The 18728-nt window shown below is 44.5% G+C and overlaps 1 protein-coding gene across 9 annotated transcripts in view; it reads left to right on the top strand.

The window, feature by feature from the left end:
- The window catches only part of KATNIP (katanin interacting protein), a 243581-nt gene that overhangs the window by 127195 nt on the left and 97658 nt on the right, over nt 1-18728 (top strand). For 8 of the 9 annotated variants that reach the window (XR_008373188.1, XM_053554667.1, XM_053554666.1 and 5 more), the window contains 2 exons: nt 11748-12015; nt 17827-17958. Coding sequence is in view for 8 of the 9 variants with exons in the window: in XM_053554667.1 (XP_053410642.1) it covers nt 11748-12015; nt 17827-17958 (400 nt within the window). In the remaining variant the exon portion in view is untranslated. The remainder of the gene's footprint in view (nt 1-11747; nt 12016-17826; nt 17959-18728) is intronic. The other variant, XM_053554668.1, reaches the window with a different exon arrangement.

Here is an 18728-nt window from a genome sequence, read left to right as displayed (position 1 = left end):
TGTGCGCACAGTTCTGGGAGTGCCTGGCGCCCAGTGACTTTGGCACAGAGAGCCCAAGGCTCCAGCAGTCTCTGGCCAGGAGAAGGGCTCTGCACAGAGGCAGGGAAGGCTCTGGAGGGCATGTGGCTACCAGAGTCCCTGGCCAGACAAGTGGGCTGGTGCGGAGGCAGGGAGGGTACGGGAGGGAGTAGGCAGGGTTGCGCGGCACCCATAGTTCCTGGTCAGGGCATGTGAAGGCCCGGCGGGCATGGGTTGTGGGTCGGGGGTCGCGGCGCAGCTCTTATGGAGGTCAAGGTGGTGCCAAGCCCAGGAGTTTGAGGTTGCTATGAGCTGTGACGCCACGGCACTCTACCCAGGGCAATAGCCTGAGGCTCCAGTGTGCCAAAACCGGTCTCACTCTGCCTCTGAGAGTTAAGTCTGTAAGGCAGCTCAGTTCCCGCCTTTAGACTGCCCAGTCACTAGGTTGCTAGCTTCCACCTGATCCTTGCTCTGCGACCCTGAGGGCGGAGCTTGCCAGGGCAGTTCTCTCACAATGGCTGCCTGCGGCCCACAGCCAAACACTATTAGCTCCATCCGGCTTAGCGGCTCAGTCTGGGGCCCTAGACAATGCCCAAAGTTCTCCGCACTCCTGCTCAAGCTCTCTCCAGGGCAGTTCAACTGAGTGCCAAGTCCAGAAACACCGAAACAGTTAACAGGTAAGGCCTTTCCGGTTTGCAGTCTCACTGCTGCTTGTATTTATGGTTGCCGATGGGATTAGGTCGCTTGGACACATGCAACCACTTGCCAGTTTTCCACTGTTTTGGTCCTCCTCTTGGGGTCCAGAAGTCTCTTGCTGACTCTCTGTATCTTCAAAGGGATGATTATAGGCAGATCCCACCAGCCAGAGATGCCTGGAGTCTTATCTCCCCAGATGCACGGTCCACCTTTTTTTTTTTTTTTTTTGACAGAGTCTCACTATCTTGCCATCAGTAGAGTGCTCTGGCATCACAGCTCACAGCAACCTCAAACTCTTGGGCTTAAGCAATTCTCTTGTCTCAGCCTCCTAAGTAGCTGAGACTACAGGCACCCACCACAATGGCTGGTTGTTTTTTTTGTTGTTGCAGTTGTCATCATTGTTGTTTACCTGGCCCGGGCCAATTCTAACCCACCAGCCTCGGTGTATGTGGCCAGTGCCCTACCCACTGAGCTACGGGCACTGCCTTTACCACTCTTTCTTGAGGGATATTTTCCTGAAAGTTTCAGCCAAAAACATGGTTGTGCATTATATAATATACGGGAGTGCATTTTACATGGCAAAATACAGTATATCAGATTCACCTGGTGCTTATTACACCCCAAAATACAGAAATGGATCTGGAGGGGGCATGGAATGCTAAGAGTCTGCTTTTTTTGTTTGTTTGTTTGTTTGAGACAGAGTCTTACTTTGTCACCAGGCTAAAGTGCCATGGCATTAGCCTAACTCACAGCAACCTCAAACTCCCAGACTTAAGCGATCCTCCTGCCTTAGCCTCCCAAGTAGCTGAGACTATAGGTGACAGCCCAACACCCAGCTAATTTTTCTATTTTTAGTAAAGATAGGGTCTCATTCCTGCTCAAGCATTTCTCCTCCCTTGGCCTCTCAAAGTGCTAGTGAGCTACAGCCTGGTTAATTTTTGTAAACTTATCAATTTTCCCTTTTTTTTCTATTTTTGCTTTATATATTTCAAATATTCAGTCATTTTTGGCATATAGAGTGAAGATTTTGAGAGTGTATATACCTTTCATCTGTATGACTATATCAGCATCAATATCTTTGTTCCGTTTAAAGTATGAGGTGGGCCTTTTCAGTTTGAAGGCTAGGTCCTTCTTTAGCAATGGAAATTTTTCTTTTATTATTACTATCGTTTTTATTCTCTCATTTTTTCTGTTCTATCCTCTGAAGCTTCTGTTGGACACATTTTGGTCCAGATTTAGCTTTTAAGCCTCTTAAGTTTTCTTTCACATTTTTTGTCTTTTTGTACTATATTCTTATAAAATCACTTGCCTGGTTTTCTTTTCTTTTCTTTCTTTGTTTTTTTTTTCTTTTGAGACAGAGTTGCTCTCAGTACAGTGCTGTGGCGTCACAGCTCACAGCAACCTCAAACTCTTGGGCTTAAGCGATTCTCTTGCCTCAGCCTCTCAAGTAGCTGGGACTACAGGCGCCCGCCACAATGCCCAGCTATTTTTTTTTTGTTGCAGTTGTCAGTGTTGTTTAGCAGGCCTGGGCCGGGTTCCAACTTGCCAGCCTCAGTGTATATGGCCGGCACCCTAACCTCTAAGCAACAGGCACCGAGCCACTTGCCTGGTTTTCTAGCACACTTGATAGTCACCCTTTAGCTCTCTCTGCTATTTAGTTTAACTTGTAAAAAATGTTAATGAGGCTGGGCACAGGATTACTCCTGTAACCCTAGCACTCTGGGAGGCTAAAGTAGGAGGATCGCTTGAGCTCAGGAGTTTGAGGTCAAGAACAAGAGGGTGCCTGTAGTCCCAGCTATTTGGGAGGCTGAGGCAGGAGGATCCCTTGAGCCCAGGAGTTTGAGGTTGCTGTGAGCTAGGCTGATGCCATGTTATTCTCGCCTGGGCAACAAAGTGAGACTCTGTCTCAAAAAAAATGTTAATGATAAAATAAAAAAATTGTTAATGATAATCTTAAAATTTAACATTTTAAGATCTCTAGTTATTTCTTTTCCATGGGTGAAATTATTCTCTTACATCTTTCCAGGGATGTTAATTTTCTGATTCAAAGTCTTTATTTATTCTAATAACTTCCTTTTATTGATTATTAGCTCTTATTTATTTATTTTTTTTGTTATTGTTAAGCAAACCCAGGTTGGGTTCGAACCCACAACCCCTAGTATAAACAGGGCCAGCACTCTGAGGACTGAGCTGTAGGCGCCCAGCCTAGCTCTTTTGGTAATTAAATTTGGTGCCTATCTTCCAGTGTGTTGATTTCCCCCAAACTGAAAGCTGTGGACCTTAGCTTCTCCAGGGTGTGAGAGTTCCCAGCCTACACTGGTGACAGTGATCTTCTACAGCAGCGATTCTCAACCTGTAGGTACAGGGGTCGAATGACCCTTTCACAGGGGTCGCCTAAATATATCCTGCATATCAGATATTTATATTACGATTCATAACAGTAGCAAAATTACGAAAGTAGCAATGTACAAAGTACAAAATTATGAAGTAGCAATGAAAATAATTTTATGGTTGGGAGTCACCACAACATGAGGAACTGTATTAAAGGGTCACGGCATTAGAATGGTTGAGAACCACTGTTCTAGAGCCCTGCTCCACCTTCCTTCCCCATTGCCCTCACCCCCGAGCCCCCTAGCCTGTGGATGAGCCTCTCTGCTGCCTCTTCTAGTGAATGCCCTAGGGTGTCCTCTCACTCACCTTGACTCTGGAGGCAGCTACATATATAACCCACCCCTTCTAGGGAAAATTTTACTGCCTGTGTATGTTTTGGGTCTTCCTAGATGCAATCCCTGCTCTCTATGTCATAGGTCGATTTCTAGTCAGCCAGTGGCATTCCTTGATGTTTGGTTTCTATTCTGCCACCTGTCCAGTTTCCTGTGTGTCCGTCATTCTACAGCCCCCTGCTCAGGTGGGAAAGCTCAGACAGGGTGAAGCTGAGGGGTTCTCACAGCCAGGAAAAGGTGGAGCAGCCTCCCAGGCCTCTTGCTTTCTGAGTCCATGTTCTTTCTCTTGGATCACTCTGTTCTTTAGAAACTGATCTCCAGGGTACTTCATAAATACATTTAGATTTGAATGAAAATTCATGAAAGAAAATCGAAAAGTTGAATGGGGGCAGTAAGAAGGTATCAGAAAACTATAAACATTGCCGGGCATTTGAAGCTCATGAATAACTTCCTAACTGTAGTTCTGTCAGAAATGATGTAGGAGAGTGTGTTCCAGTGTGTTGATTTCCCCCAAACTGGAAGCTGTGGACCTTAGCTTCTCCAGGGTGTGAGAGCTCTCAGCCTACACTGGAAGCTGAGCTTGAGGCAGGGACTGGCAAGTCTTAGGTTTGGGTTTTTGATAACTCACTACTCATGTGATCTCTGATGGAATGGCTGTCTTCGTTGTCAGATTATGAGTTTAGGAGAACTCTGTCTGTCTGGTTTATCACTCTATTCCTTGCACTTATTAGTCAGACCAGCTTACAGGGGACAGATATAGTCCACAAAAAATATTTGATGAATAAATGAAAAGAACGAATTAGTCAACTAACCCTTCAGTACAGGATAAAAATCGTTTATGGACCAGGCAGGTTAATATGAATGTGTAAAATGGCTCATATAGACAGAAGAAGTTAGTGGGAATTAGTGCAACTAATGGCGTATGCCAGACCACAGTGATTCAAATTCCAGTTTTATAAAATTCCAGCCACATGAGAGACATTGTGGGGGAGCAAGTTGGGCCTTTCTGGCAGCACAACAGTAACCTGTACCCTAGAGGCTGATGCTTCCACTTGAAGACTGTCTTTAAAGTATCCATCATAATTTCATGGTCTAAACATCTAAACTTTTTTAGACAAATTCAATAGAATTTCAATGAGAAATGAAGAATATACCATCATCACAATTTAAAATTCTCTGTAAAAACAAGGACTCTATTAAAGCAATCATTAAGTCCTAGCTGTTACGTAGTTTTGTCCTTCAGCAGTCTTGTAAGATAGTCAGGGCACATTTTCCCATAGCGGAGTTGTGGGCTTGAGACATAGCAGCTTACCTGGAGACACAGGGCAGCCAGAGGTGGACCCAGGACTCAGTTCCCTCCCTCGGTGCCCATACTAAGTGGTTAGGGCACTGGCCACATACACTGGCAGGTTTGAACCTGACCCAGGCCTGCTAAACAACAATGACAACTGCACCCCAAAACAAACAAACAAACAAAACAAAAAAAAAACCAGCTGAGTGCTGTGGTGGGCACCTCAGCTACCTGGGAGTCTGAGGCAGGAGAATTGCTTAAGCCCAAGAGTTGGAGGTTGCTGTGAGCTGTGATGCGATGGCATTCTACTGAGGGCAACATAGTGAGACTGTCTCAAAAAAAAAAAAAAAAAAACAGGACTTTTTCCCCCTTTCTATGTACCGGTGGAGACTTAATGCTTCATCCACTAATGCTTAACACATGCTTTAACACGTTCAGGGGCCTCCAGGCAGCTTTGTATAAAGCTTTCACAGGCAGTTTTCCCCAATTCTGCACAAGTTAATGACAATCTCCGAGCACTTGCCTTTCATCCGTTCTAGAGACCACTTGCTTCTAAGTTGGTACCAAGCAGGAAATAAACATGGTCACGTACTTAAGAGCCTGGACTTTGGAGTCAGATGGTCATTCATTCACACCCTGGCTCTGCCATTATTAGCCATTTGACCTTGGGCTTGTACTTAAGGGTTCTGAGCCTATCAGATGAGGAGACCCAGGAGACACACCACACTGGCATGTGAGGAGGTTGACAAGAGATAAGGTGCTGCAGAGGGTTAGCTCAGTGCTGGATGTGCAGCGAAATCTTATCAATTGGTAACTGTTATTGTTATTGATGTAATAGTTACTATTATTATTATTGCAAAAACTTCATGTTTGATGGTTACCTGGTTTGGCTCTTTTCGTAGCCCAGCAGAAAGAGGAAGGTCAGGCATGCAAGGCACTGATCTCCTGAGCTTCAAACCCCTGCTACATTTTAGTCAGTGGCTCTTCTAGCAACTCTCTGTTTTTAACTATGTCAGTGTCCATCTCTCCACCTCCTCCCGGGCTCTCCAATTGAGGAGACCCATTTGTGTGCTATCTCTTTCATCTGCGCTTCACCTGCAGCCTGGTCTCCATGCAGAGGGCTTTCTGTTGAAAGGGCTTGAACTTGACATTTTAAACACTGAACACTGAAATTGAATATAACAAGGTTTTAAAGCAAAGCTATAAAGGAACTTTTTACAGAGAAATTTCTGGATGATGACTTCAAAGCACCTGGTAGATCCCACAGCGTGGTATCTCTTTGAAGTATTGGCAGATTGGCTTTCAAAGCAACCAACTCAAGGTCCTCATCTTTCCAGATGGAAAGGTTTTGAACAGCTTTCTCCAGGGAGTGTTGTTACTTAGTTCATCTCCCCTTTGCCCCTCGAACAGATGGTTTAGATCACGTGAGCATTTTAAGGGCCTCTGTTCCTAAAGTTTGCTCACCCAGTGTGAGCAAAAGCATTCTCTTTCTTTGTGAAGAAGGTACCAGCCATATCAAATCCGCATTTATAATATATATATATACTGCTTTTATTATATATATATGCACTGCTTTCTGTATATATTATAAATACAATTATGGCATTTAAATTTGCATTAAAATTTAACAGAAGAAAAAGAAAGAAAATTGAAACAGGAGAAATTACTCAAATTCAAATTACATCGTAAGAAGTAGTATTTCTTAAAATATCCATCAGTTTAATACATTATGAAATAATATTGAGAGATCAGAGTTGCCATTTTTTTTTTATTAAATCATAGCTGTGTACATTAATGAGATCATGGGGCACCATACACTGGTTTTATAGACTGTTTTGACACATTTTCATCACACTGGTTAACATAGCCTTCCTGGCATTTTCTTAGTTATTGTGTTAAGACATTTGTATTCTACATTTACTAAGTTTCACATGTACCCTTGTAAGATGCACTGCACGTGTAATCCCACCAATCACCCTCTGCCCATCCTCCCCCCTCCTTCCCCTCCCTCTCCCCCTTCCCTATATTCTTAGGTTATAACTAGGTTATAGATTTCATATGAAATCCATACATTAGTTTCATAGTAGGGCTGAATACATTGGATACTTTTTCTTCCATTCTTGAGATACTTTACTAAGAAGAATATGTTCCAGCTCCATCCATGTAAACATGAAAGAGGTAAAGTCTCCATCTTTCTTTAAGGCTGCATAATATTCCATGGTATACATATACCACAATTTATTAATCCATTCATGGATCGATGGGCACTTGGGCTTTTTCCATGACTTAGCAATTATGAACAGAGTTGGCATTTTTAAAATCTGTGTTTCCATCTGAGATGAATTTGAGTTGACTACCTGCTATGGAAAATGAGGCCAGGCATGTATTCACACTGTCCACACTTTCTTGCTCTCCTGATTTTTGTTAGCTAAGCTAAGGGCTTAAGTTTGGGGTTTTGTTTTGTTTTGTTTTGTTTTGAGGCACAGTCTTACTTTGTCACCCTCGATAGAGTGCTGTGGTATCATAGCTCATAGCAACCTCAAACTCTTGGGCTTGAGCAATTCTCTTGCCTCAGCCTCCCAAGAAGCTGGGACTACAGGTGCCTACCACAATGCCCAGCTATTTTTACAGATGGGGTCTTGGCTCAGGCTGGTTTCAAACTCGTGAGCTCAGTCAATCCACCTGCCTCGGCCTCCCAGAGTGCTAGGATTACAGGCATGAGCCACTGTGCCCAGCCAGGGCTTAAGTTTTATAACGCAGCATTCAGGCCCTTCACTCTAACGTGCATAAATTATGAGTATTTATTCAATCTCTAAATGGTTTTGGTGTTCACTATTTGACCTTCCGTCACATTATCTCACTGCCTGTATATTTATTTTGATTTCCTTCATCATCTGGATTTTGTTACCTGAGAGGTTCTTTATGGGCAGATTCATGAAGACTGTATTCCCAGGGTTTCTTGCTATTTGAGATTGGTGGTCTGTTACTTTGCAGTCTGGACCCCTGAGTGGATACACTGTTCTCAGGATAGAAAGATGCTGCTGTGTCATTGAGGGCTGTTCACCATTTTCTGAGTCACTTTTTTGGGAACCAGTTGTGTCTGATTTTCCAGACAACCGGCTGTCCAGGGTATTCTACTTCACTGTTCTCTGCCACTCTTATGGGAAGATTTATTTATTTGCAGGAATAAAGGATTGGATTTTCTTTTTTTTTTTAGTCTCTCTATCAACCTGAGTAGAGAGCCATGGCATCATAGCTCATAGCAACCTCAAACTTGTGGGCTTAAGTGAGCCTCTTGCCTCGGTCTCCCAAGAAGCTGGGACTACAGGTGCCTGCCATAGCACCCAGCTCATTTTTCTATTTATAGTAGAGATGGGGTCTAACTTGTTGCTCAGGCTGGTCTCGAACTCCTGAGCTCAGGCAATCCACCCACTTCAACCTCTCAGAGTGCTAAGATTATAGGCATGAGCCACCATGGCTGGCCGAGGGACTGGATTTAGCACAAATGTAAATATATCATTTCTTTCTAATTAGAAAATTGGATACATGATAATAATAAATAAATAAATAAAATAGAGCAGATAAGGAAATCCACATAATGTTACAGAGAGAACATACATACATGCATAGAAATAATAATTATTTTTAAAATTAGATTTATACTACAGGGTGGCCATAAAGTTTGTTTGCACACTAGCTTTATGGCCACCCCATATGTGTACATTTTCCATTATGCTTCTTTGTACTTAAATGTTTATCTTGATACGAATTTCTAAAGAAGTGCAGCAAGACCTATCTCATTCTCTGCAAGGGCTGCCTGGGGCCCCATGGATACCTGCTCTTATCAGTTATTTAGTGCATCTCTTAGTGATGAACATTTGTTTGTTTGTTTTTGTTTTTTTGTTGTGATGAACTTTTTTTTTTTTTTTTGAGACAGAGTCTCACTTTGTCACCCTTGGTAGAGTGCCATGGCATCATAGCTCACAGCAACCTCAAACTCTTGGGCTCAAGTGATTCTCTTGCCTCAGCCTCCCAGGTAGCTAGGACCACAGGTGCCCGCCACAACACCTGGCTAATTTTAGAGATGAGGTCTCACTCTTGCTCAGCCTGGTCTCGAAGTCCTGAGCTCAGGCAGTCTCCCGCCTCAGCCTTCCAGAGAGCTAGGATTACAGGAGCCTGCCCCTTAGTGATGAACATTTGGATCATTCTCTGTTATATAGTATGCCTTGGTGATCTTTGTATACTTAAGACTGAGGGATAAATTTCTAAAAGCGGAGAACCATTCTCTTCCCTTTTTGGGCTTCCTTCATTTGTGCCCACTTCCTCTTTTTTTAAAGCCAGCACTGTGGCATCTTCTTTCATCACTGGTCTGTGCTTCCATCCTTATATAGTCACTTTCTGACTCTGATCTTCCTGTCTCCCACTTATAAGGACCTGTAGATTACATTAGGTTCACATGCACAAGCTAGAATAATCTCGCCATCCTTACCTAATCACATTTTCAAAGTCTCTTTGCCATGTAAGATAACATATTCACAGGTTCCAGACATGGACATCTTTGTAGGCTATTTATCCAGCCTACTATGGTCTATCCTCTGGTCTTTAAAGATTTATGTCCATCCCACATGCAAAATACATCCATCCTATTCCAAAGTTCTCATTATATTATCCACTCTGGTCTAGAATATCATCTAAGTCTCATTGGCTCAAAAACGCAAATCTCATCATCAAATTAGGAGTGAAACTCGGGTATGATCTATCTTGGGGCAACATTCCTCTCTATGTGTGGACCTGTGAAACTAAAAAACAAGTTATCTGCTGCCAAATACAGTGGTGGATCAGGCATAAGACAACAGTTCTAGAAATTCCCATCTGAAAAGGGGGAAATGAAAGAAAAAAAGGATTCATGAAAGTCAAGAAAATATAAAACTCTGTTAGGTTTCAAGGCCTGGGAACAATTCTCTGGAGTTTGGGGTTCCACTGTCTTGGCCCACAGTTTCCTCTTTGGGCTCATTCTTCCTTTTTCAGGAATAGTAGCATGTGTTTGCAGATGGATAGTTTTATCAGCCTATTTCCTGCCTATAGAATTTTTGGGAGTCAGACAGCCTTCTTTCATTTTGTTCTTTCTTTTCCCCAATCATCCCAAACTGGCAGCGTTTCTACTGGTATGATATCCTCAAAAATCATATGGGACTCCTGCATATGTCTCTAGGATTCACTTTGTTAGACAAGAGGCTCCTCTGCAAATCTTTCCTGGGATCCCATCTCTCTATTCCTGGCTTCTGCTGAGATACCCAAGGGGATCCATTAGTCACATGTCTGATCTCTTCCAAGAGCCCTCTGTATGATGGAATACTCTGAACTTTGTGGCGTTTATTTGTTTGTTTGTTTTAGAGGCAGAGCTTGGTAGAGTACCATGGCGTCACAGCGCATAGTAACCTCCAGCTCTTGAGCTAGGTGATTCTCTTGCCTCAGCTTCCTGAGTAGCTGGAACTACAGGTACCCGCCACAATGCCTGGCTATTTTTCTGTTGCAGTTTGGCCAGGGCTGGGTTTGAACCTGCCACCCTTGGTACATGGGGCTGGTGCCCTATTCACTGAGCCACAAGTGCCGCCCCGAATTTTGGATCCTTCTGATGTCCTAGCAAAAGGATGACCAGCCATTCCCTTGGTTTTCTCTCCCCAGCACACTTTCCTGACAGTGATATTTCCTAATTTTAGTATCTTTTACAATCTGCATAGGCTGAAAATTGTCTAAATCGTCAAGTCCTAGTTCCTTTTTCTTTAACAGTTCTTCCCTCAGTCTGTCTCTTTCCTCTCACATTTTAATCTAAGCAGCAAGGAAAAAACCAGACCGAACCTTCAACACTTTGTTTGGAACTCTCCTGAGTGAGATAGCCAAGTTCATCATTTCTAAGTTCTGCTTACCATATAACTGTAGGACACAATTCAGCTAAGATTGTGCTTCTCCATAAGAGAATTCCCTCTCTTCCCATTTTCAATTACATGTCCCTCATTTCCTGAGCCCTCACCAGCAGTGCCCTTAATGTCTCCATTTCTATCATCATCCTATAAAGGATGATTCCTTTAAGATGATGGAAGTTTTCTATACAGTGTTTCTCACTTCCTCTTGGGCTCTCACTGGTCCACAGGTTCTGGGGATTAGGATATTGACATCTTTGGGGAGTCATTATTCAGCCTACTGCAATAACTGTTAGGTTTATTGATCAGTCATCAAACCTTTATTGATTATTTCTCATCTTCTGAGAACACTGTTAGATACATAGGGTAGTAGTATAGCCAGGCTGACTAGATGTACTGGTTTGCCCGGACAGTCCCATTTGTTCTTTTTGTCCCAGTATAAGTGTGGTGGTACCCTTTTTTCCCTTTGAGAAGTATCTTGGTTTAGGTCGTACGTTTTCTGGTCACTCTAAATATAGGTCTTAATGCTTAGCCTTAAAGAATTTACAATCTCATGGGGACAAAAGAAACGTATGAAAATATTATCAAGCAGTTGTGGGTAAGTGCTAAATGTTAGGACATTTAGATGCTGCTAAACACCCTCCAGTAAGCAGGACAGCTCTCAGCAATGATCTGTTAGCCATTTTACCATCCGGAATTTAAGGGTCATTTGGAGGCTTTTGGGATTTCATATTAAAAGTGCTGTCCCTGGACCAGCAGCATCCCGATCACCTTATTAGAAATGTAAATCCTTGATCCCTATCCCAGACTCACAGTAAATCAGTGGGTGGAACTCCACAACTTTTTTTAACAAGCCCCATTGTCACGTCTGTTTCTCTCTTCCTCTCTCTCTGGAGTCTCAGGCAGGGATACAAACACTACGATTAATCCTATAAATACTGCTCTGTCCAGAGTTTCCCTGACAGCACATGGGTCAAGATGATATCATTAAATGTTAGTTTGGTGAGAATAGTTCTTTGGTTCAAATGATCTGTTTTTAAATAAGTGTTTCTCAAAGTACCATATTTATTTTTCATTTTTCTTCTTGGCTTTTGGCAGGAGCTGAGAAAAAGCCTTGAACTTAGTGTAAATCTACAGAGGAAGCAAAAGGATTGCTCCAGTGATGAGTATGACTCCATCGAAGAAGATGTGCTCTCTGAGCCTGAGCCCGAGGACCAGGTACTGGTGGACCAACCCAGAGATGAGCCCTCTCCTTCCAGTGGGAATTCAGTGCAAAAGGATGTTCCCAAGGACCTGGAGACAGAAAGACGCTCTCGCCATGGCCCAGACACACTTGTGGTACTAGAATTTAACCCAGCTTCTAAAAGTAAGCTTTGTCTTACGTGGCATTTCTTTGCCTTTGATATCTCTGAATCTAGGGAAGTTTAATTTATCTCTGAATCTAGGGAAGTAGGGAGTTAAATTTATCTCTGAATCTAGGGAAGTAAGTTCTACTTAAACTTCCAGTGGTACTTTGAACTCAGTTTTGGGTAGAAAATTTCACAGGCCAGGGAAGTATATCAGTCAGGTCTCTGTTGATTGTAAGAGGCAGAGGCTTCCAAAGGTTTTCAAATGACTCTGAAATTCCAGATGGTAAATGTCTGGGCAAGGTTTGGGGGCTGTCCTGTGCATTATAAGATGTTCAGCATCATTTATGTGCCAATTGGCTAATACAGAGTAGCTTAAGCAAAAGAGACTATTTATTGAATTGAGTAACTGAAAAGTCCAGAGCTATAGCAGGTCTCCCCCACTTCCCTTCCCCTGTCCCCCCCCCTTACTCTCCTCCTCTTCCCTTCCCTCATCTTTCCTCCCTCTCATCTCTGCTTTCCTTTGTGTTGGTTCTATTCCTAGGTAATCTCTTCAACATATAGAGGTAAAATTACCCTCATATGAGACATGGGCTTTGCAACACCATCAGAAAGTAATTTTTTTTTTTTTTTTTGAGACAGGTCTCACTATGTTGCCCTGGGTAGAGTGCTGTTGCATTACAGCTCACAGCAACCTCAAACTCTCAGGCTTAAGCGATTCTTTTGCCTCAGTCTCCCAAGTAGCTGGGACTACAAGTGCCTGCCACAATGCCCAGCTATTTTTTGGTTGCGGTTGTCGTTGTTTAGCAGGACGGAACTGGCTGGAACCCGCCAGCCTTAGTATATGTGGCAGGTGCCCTACTCAGTGAGCTACAGGCCCCGAGCCCAGAAGGTGAATTTTTCTTTTTTAAAATCTCCAGCAGGGCGGCGCCTGTGGCTCAGTGAGTAAGGCGCCGGCCCCATATGCCGAGGGTGGTGGGTTCAAGCCCAGCCCCGGCCAAACTGCAACAAAAAAATAGCCGGGCGTTGTGGCGGGCGCCTGTAGTCCCAGCTGCTCTGGAGGCTGAGGCAAGAGAATCGCCTAAGCCCAAGAGTTAGAGGTTGCTGTGAGCTGTGTGATGCCACGGCACTCTACCGAGGGTGATAAAGTGAGACTCTGTCTCTACAAAAAAAAAAATAAATAAAATAAAATCTCCAGCAAAAGGCCCAGACTTGGCTCTCAAACCCACATTGGGTCATAGGCTAGCTCTGATCTAATCACCATGGCTCTGATTGGCCGGGTTCACCCAGTAGAACTAAGGGGTGTGGTTATTACCACCCAGTCATGTGGACTGGTAATGCAGTAAAGGTGGTTTCCAGAGGAAAACTGAGGTGAATCTGAAGGAGGAAGGAAGCTGGGTAGGCAGAACAGCAGTTGTCTGCTGGAGGAGGTTTTTCAGAAAAGAGCCTGGAAAGTAGGGGAGCAAAATAATTGGTGAGAGACAGTGAGGAAAGGTAAGGATGTAGGAGGTAGGCCTGCTTACAATAGTCCCTGCGCCTGATCCTTAGTTGGGACTGCACCTCTCTCTCCATTCCAAGTGCATCCTCAAAGCCAGGTGTGCCAGCTATGACAAGACCATTTTTCTGAACCTAAGGAAAGAGAAATGAGGAAGTACTTGAAATCAGGCAACGTAGTAGTTTGCTAGGGCAGACATAACAAAGTACCACAGCCTGGGTGGTCTAAGCTACAGACATTGACAGTCTCGTCATTTTGAAGCTAGAAGTTCAAAACCAAAGTCAGTTTCTTCCGAGGGTTCTCTCCCTGGCTTGTAGATGCCACCTTCTTCCCATGTCTTCACCTCATCTTCCCTTGTGTGTGTCTGTGTCCTAGTCTCCTTTTCTTGTAAGGGCACCCACTCATCTGACCTCATTTTACCTCAATTACCTCTTTAAAGACTCGTTTCCCACCAGGAGTACTGATGGTTAGGACTTAAACCTACAAGTTTGAGTGAGGGGGATCAATTCATCCCATAACTGACAGCCCTGGAAAACACACCCAGTAGTTGATGTCTCCAGAGAAGACAGCATTTGTCCATCAAACATGCTGTCACCATGTTCTCGCTCACCTCTAAACCCTTGCCCAGGCTCTCCCCTCTGCTTGGATGACCACATTCCCTTTCTTCTGCACTCTGACCCCTGAAGCCTGGTTCCCTGCAGTTCCTTCAAGATTCTGCTCAGAGGTTGCTTCCTCTGGAATGCCATCTTCTCACTCCTATTATGGCTGTGTGGGTCAGGCTTCTGTGCTCATGGTGCTGTTGTCACTGAGCAGAGAGTTTTCTTCCTTCTCTCACCCGGTCCTTGCTCACCAGCCTGTGTCCCTTTGCCAGGGCACAGGCCAGCTCTTCCCCTCATTGCTTCCCCAGCATGCAGCATACACACACTTTCTAGCCACTCGGGAAATCTGTCAGTTAATGGAAGGTGTTATGCCACCTGCTAGAGCATCAGGTGGTCAGGGCTAATGCTAATAATGCTCCCTCCTGGGCGAGAGCCCCTGGACTGCAGACTGCAAGGCTGCAGGAAGAGATGGTGAGGCAGGGACAGGGCTCTAAAGAGTTTGACCAAGTCCTGGCCCTGGAAAAAGTAGGGTGGGGGAACATGAGAGTCATTCTTGATGTGAAGGCCTCAGCTACAGAACAGTTGACACCAGGCACAGTTTGAGAGTGAGACTGGGGCAAAAAGCCAAGAGAGAAGAGGAATTTCTTTCTTTCTTTTCTTTTTTTTGAGACAGAGTCTCACCCTGGGTAGAGTGCCTAGAGTCATCATAGCTCACAGCAACCTCAAACTCTTGGGCTCAAGCAATCCTCTTGTCTCAGCCTCCCAAGTAGCTGGGACTACAGGTGCCCACCACAAAATTATCTGCCTGGATAATTTTTTCTATTTTTAGTGGAGAAGGGGTCTTGCTCTTACTCAGGCTGCTCTCAAACTCCTGAGCTCAAGCAATCCACCCACCTCCACCTCCCAGCATGCTAGGATTACAGACATGAGCCACGAGCCACTGCACCTGGCCAAATCTGAATTTCTTGATACTTAATGTTCTTTACAATTAGATTGCTTGGCAGCCCCCCCACAAGCCTCTGCTGTCCACAGCAAGAGACTGTCTGACTCCGGGGAAGCTGTGCCTGCCTCCTGCTCTGCTCTGTCACCTTTCATCTGAGCCTTCTTTAGCCCTGCAGGAAATAGGCTCCCACTCAGAAGAGCAGACAGGGGCCTGTTGTACAGTCTCATGGGACTGGATTTCCAAACTAATTCTGAGCCTTTACTCAAGAACAGCCAACAGTGACCTGAAAAGACATACCTGCTGATCATTCATTCATTCACCAGGCACCTGTCATGGCCAATGCACCTGTCACACCCCAAGCACTGTGCTGGCACAAGACAGGCCCAGACTCCTGTGGCACCACATTCTGGCTGGGAGCACAGACAAGAAGCACACGAATACATGTTCAGTCAAGCATTGCCCAGCAGTGGGAATATGATACAAGAAATGTGTCATGAGGCAATTTTGTCATTGCGTGGACATCATAGAGTATACTTATATATACAAACCTACATGGTAGAGCCTGCTTTGCTCCTCGGCTACAAACCTGTGCAGTGTGTTACTGCACTGAATACAGTAAGCATTTGGGTGTCTAGCATATCTGAACATAGGAAAAGTACAATGAAAACATGGCACTATAATCTTATGGGACCACTCTCACATATGTGGTCCTTTACTGACCAAAACCTCATTATGACTATATGATAATAATTGCCAATGTTTATTAAGTTTTGGTTAGCGTTTGCCAAGCACTATTCCAAGGGGAACTTACTGAGACTCCCTCATGGAAGAGGCACCACAACACCAAGGAAAATACTGCCCTAGTACTGGTTTTACAGATGGCGAAACTGAGGCACAGACTGGTCAAGAAACTTTCCCAAGGTCACACAGTTAGGAAGGGGCAGAACTCCAGCTGTCTTTGAGACCAGAGTCTGAGCTTTTAACCAGTAGGCTAAATAAATAAATAAACCAGGGAAAGTTACAAAGTGATAGTTGGGCTTTGTAATTTTGGGGAACCAATAGGTAATCCCCTCATTTCCCCACCAAAGTTGGGAAACAGGTGAGAGATGGGTGTGGGACTCTGAGAGGAAGAAAGCCACTGCTCCCTTCATACCTGGTAAGAGCAGGGTAGTGGCACTCAGCATTGCCGCTCTGAAGCAGGTAGGCCCCACCCCAGGTGTTGGCCAGTGGAAGGGGACTGTGTGCCCAGAGGTCACCCTACTCCCCCCACAGGAAGGAGAAGGGAAGCAGGGAGGGGTGGATTCAGCCTCTGTGGCTTCATGCCCCTGTGCTCTCTGATCCCATCTGCTTTCTGGTCCCATCTGCTCTATCGTATCGGGAGCGCAGGACAGGGAGTGTGCAGCAGAGAGAAAGGCAGAAGTGATCTTCCCATTACCTGGCAAAGGGAGGCCCAGTTCTTGGGTGAATTTAGGAATTCAGAGGAGAGACTGGCACTTGACAGACTTAAAGGCTGTGAAGATGCTAAGATGGGACTCTGGGGCTGTGAGAGTGGGGGCCACCTTATCTAGAGTGGTCAGAGAAGCCTTTTCAGAGGAGGAGGTGTTGCAGGTGGGACAGGAATGACAGCAGGACCCGGCCATAGGCACTGCCTTTCAGGTGCAGGGAGCTACAAGCACAAAGGGCCACAGTGAGTCCTGGTGCTCACAGACCTCTGCTGGCTCTGAGCCCTGGAGCCACTTTCCCCAAACTTGACCCATTTGTAAACCTCCTTCCCAGTTTTTGCCATATCCACAAAACCACCCGTACTATTTTTTAACTTATGTAAACTAGTCACTTATGTTCCCTTCCTTTCCTCTTTCCCTCTGTTTCTGTCCTCCTTCCTCCCTCTTTCTCTCTCCCTTTTTCTTTCTTTCATAACTCTAGGGTTCTTCTAAGCAATAATATTTATGAAATCGAGGGTTTGACATGCCAGTTCCCTATTTTTTTCCTTACACTTTAGGTTATATAATTGCTTAAAAACCATTTACCCACCTAGCATCTAGAATCATCCCCTGTCCCCAAGTGCTCCAGGTGCCCCACTTTGGAAACACTGACCTGAGGGGAAAGTCAGACTCTGCAGTGTGGCCCTCGGACTACTCCTTGTCCGGGGCCACTCACCGGCCCAGCCTTCTAGCCCTCACCAAACTTGCATACACCATTCCGCACATCTGGAATGCCCCACCATAATGACCCTGGTAATAGCCTAGTCATCCATAAGGACCCTCTTCACCATTGGCTCCCCGCACACCTGCCAGCCATGTCCTCCACAACATATGTTCCTCAGAGACCCTGGGACCAGGCCTTTCTTCTGTCTGAGCCCTGCTCTCTCATTCACTTAACTGTCCATTTCTTCAACTCAGTTGTGAGCTCCGTGAAGGTGGTGATCGTGTTTTACTGTGCTCCCTGGACTCCAGGATGGCCTCAGTGGCACCACTGCTTGATGTGGCATGTCTCACCCCATTGATCGTGAGACTTGACCCCATTCGTAAGTGTTAAAATTGGAAAACCTGTGGGTATCCAAGAATATTTCATTTATTTACCAAAATGTGCTGGGCACACCGCGTCTCTCGGCAAACTTGTTTTGTTGTCTGCATTATTCACATCTCTAATCCCAAACTAGCAAGGACACCGAGTAGTTCCATAAATATTTCTTGAATGACTAAGTGAAGGAATAATAATAAACAAATGCCTGAACAGAATGCTCCAACCCTGCTTGTGCTCGATATCTGACATATAAACAATTGATTTCCTGTAGGTAATAAAAGAGAAAGGAATTTGTCTGCAAAGCGGAAGGACAATGCTGAGGTCTTCATTCCCAGCAAATCTGAGCCAAACCTGAATCCCCAGCCCCCTGCTGTGTTCCCGGACCAGGAGAGGACTTGCTCCAGTAAGAATTCTGGGGCTCTTGAGCAGGAGAGCAGGGCCGGGTCATTCTCCAGGGGTGCTGTGATGGGAGGCCTTGCTCCATTACCTTTCCTCGCCAAGGGCTGAGCTGACCTTTAGCAAATGTGTAAGGGTTCTCCAGAGAAACAGAATCAAGAGGGTATGTATATATAAAGAGAGATTATTATAAGGAATTGGCTCACAAAATTATAGAGGCTGGCAAGTCCAATCTACAGGGTGTGTCAGCAGGGTAGAGACCCAGGAGGAGCTGATGTTCCAGTTCAAAGGCCATCAGATGAAGTTCAAAGGCAGTCTGCAAGGGAGAAATCTCTCTTACTTGAGAGAGAGTTGATCCTTTTATTCTATTCAGGCCTTCGACTAATTAGATAAGGCCCACTCACTTGTGGAGGACAATCTGCTTTACTCAACTGATTAATATGTTAATCTTATCTCAAAATGCCCTTTTAGAAACTCAGAATGATATTTGACCAAATATCTAGGATCCCTGTGGCTCAGTCAAGTTGATACATAAAATTAAACATAACAGTTGCTTTCTGATTCTACAACTGAGATGTGCTTATACTTGAACATTTCTTTTGTTTTATTTTCAAATTAATTTGCTTACTTTATATGGGTAATAATACATGCAAATAGTATAAGATTCTAAAGGTACAAAAGAGTTTATGGTGAAAGACTCTTTTAATGAAATGAGAGTTACATTTATTGAGCACTTACCATGAGCTAGCCACCGTTTATAAGCTTTTATGTTTATCA

Source organism: Nycticebus coucang, chromosome 12, assembly GCF_027406575.1.
Source record: "Nycticebus coucang isolate mNycCou1 chromosome 12, mNycCou1.pri, whole genome shotgun sequence".
In the NCBI taxonomy this organism is placed as follows: domain Eukaryota; kingdom Metazoa; phylum Chordata; class Mammalia; order Primates; family Lorisidae; genus Nycticebus; species Nycticebus coucang.
Note: the sequence above shows the minus strand (reverse complement) of the source record. Positions and strands in the feature narration are given on the sequence as shown.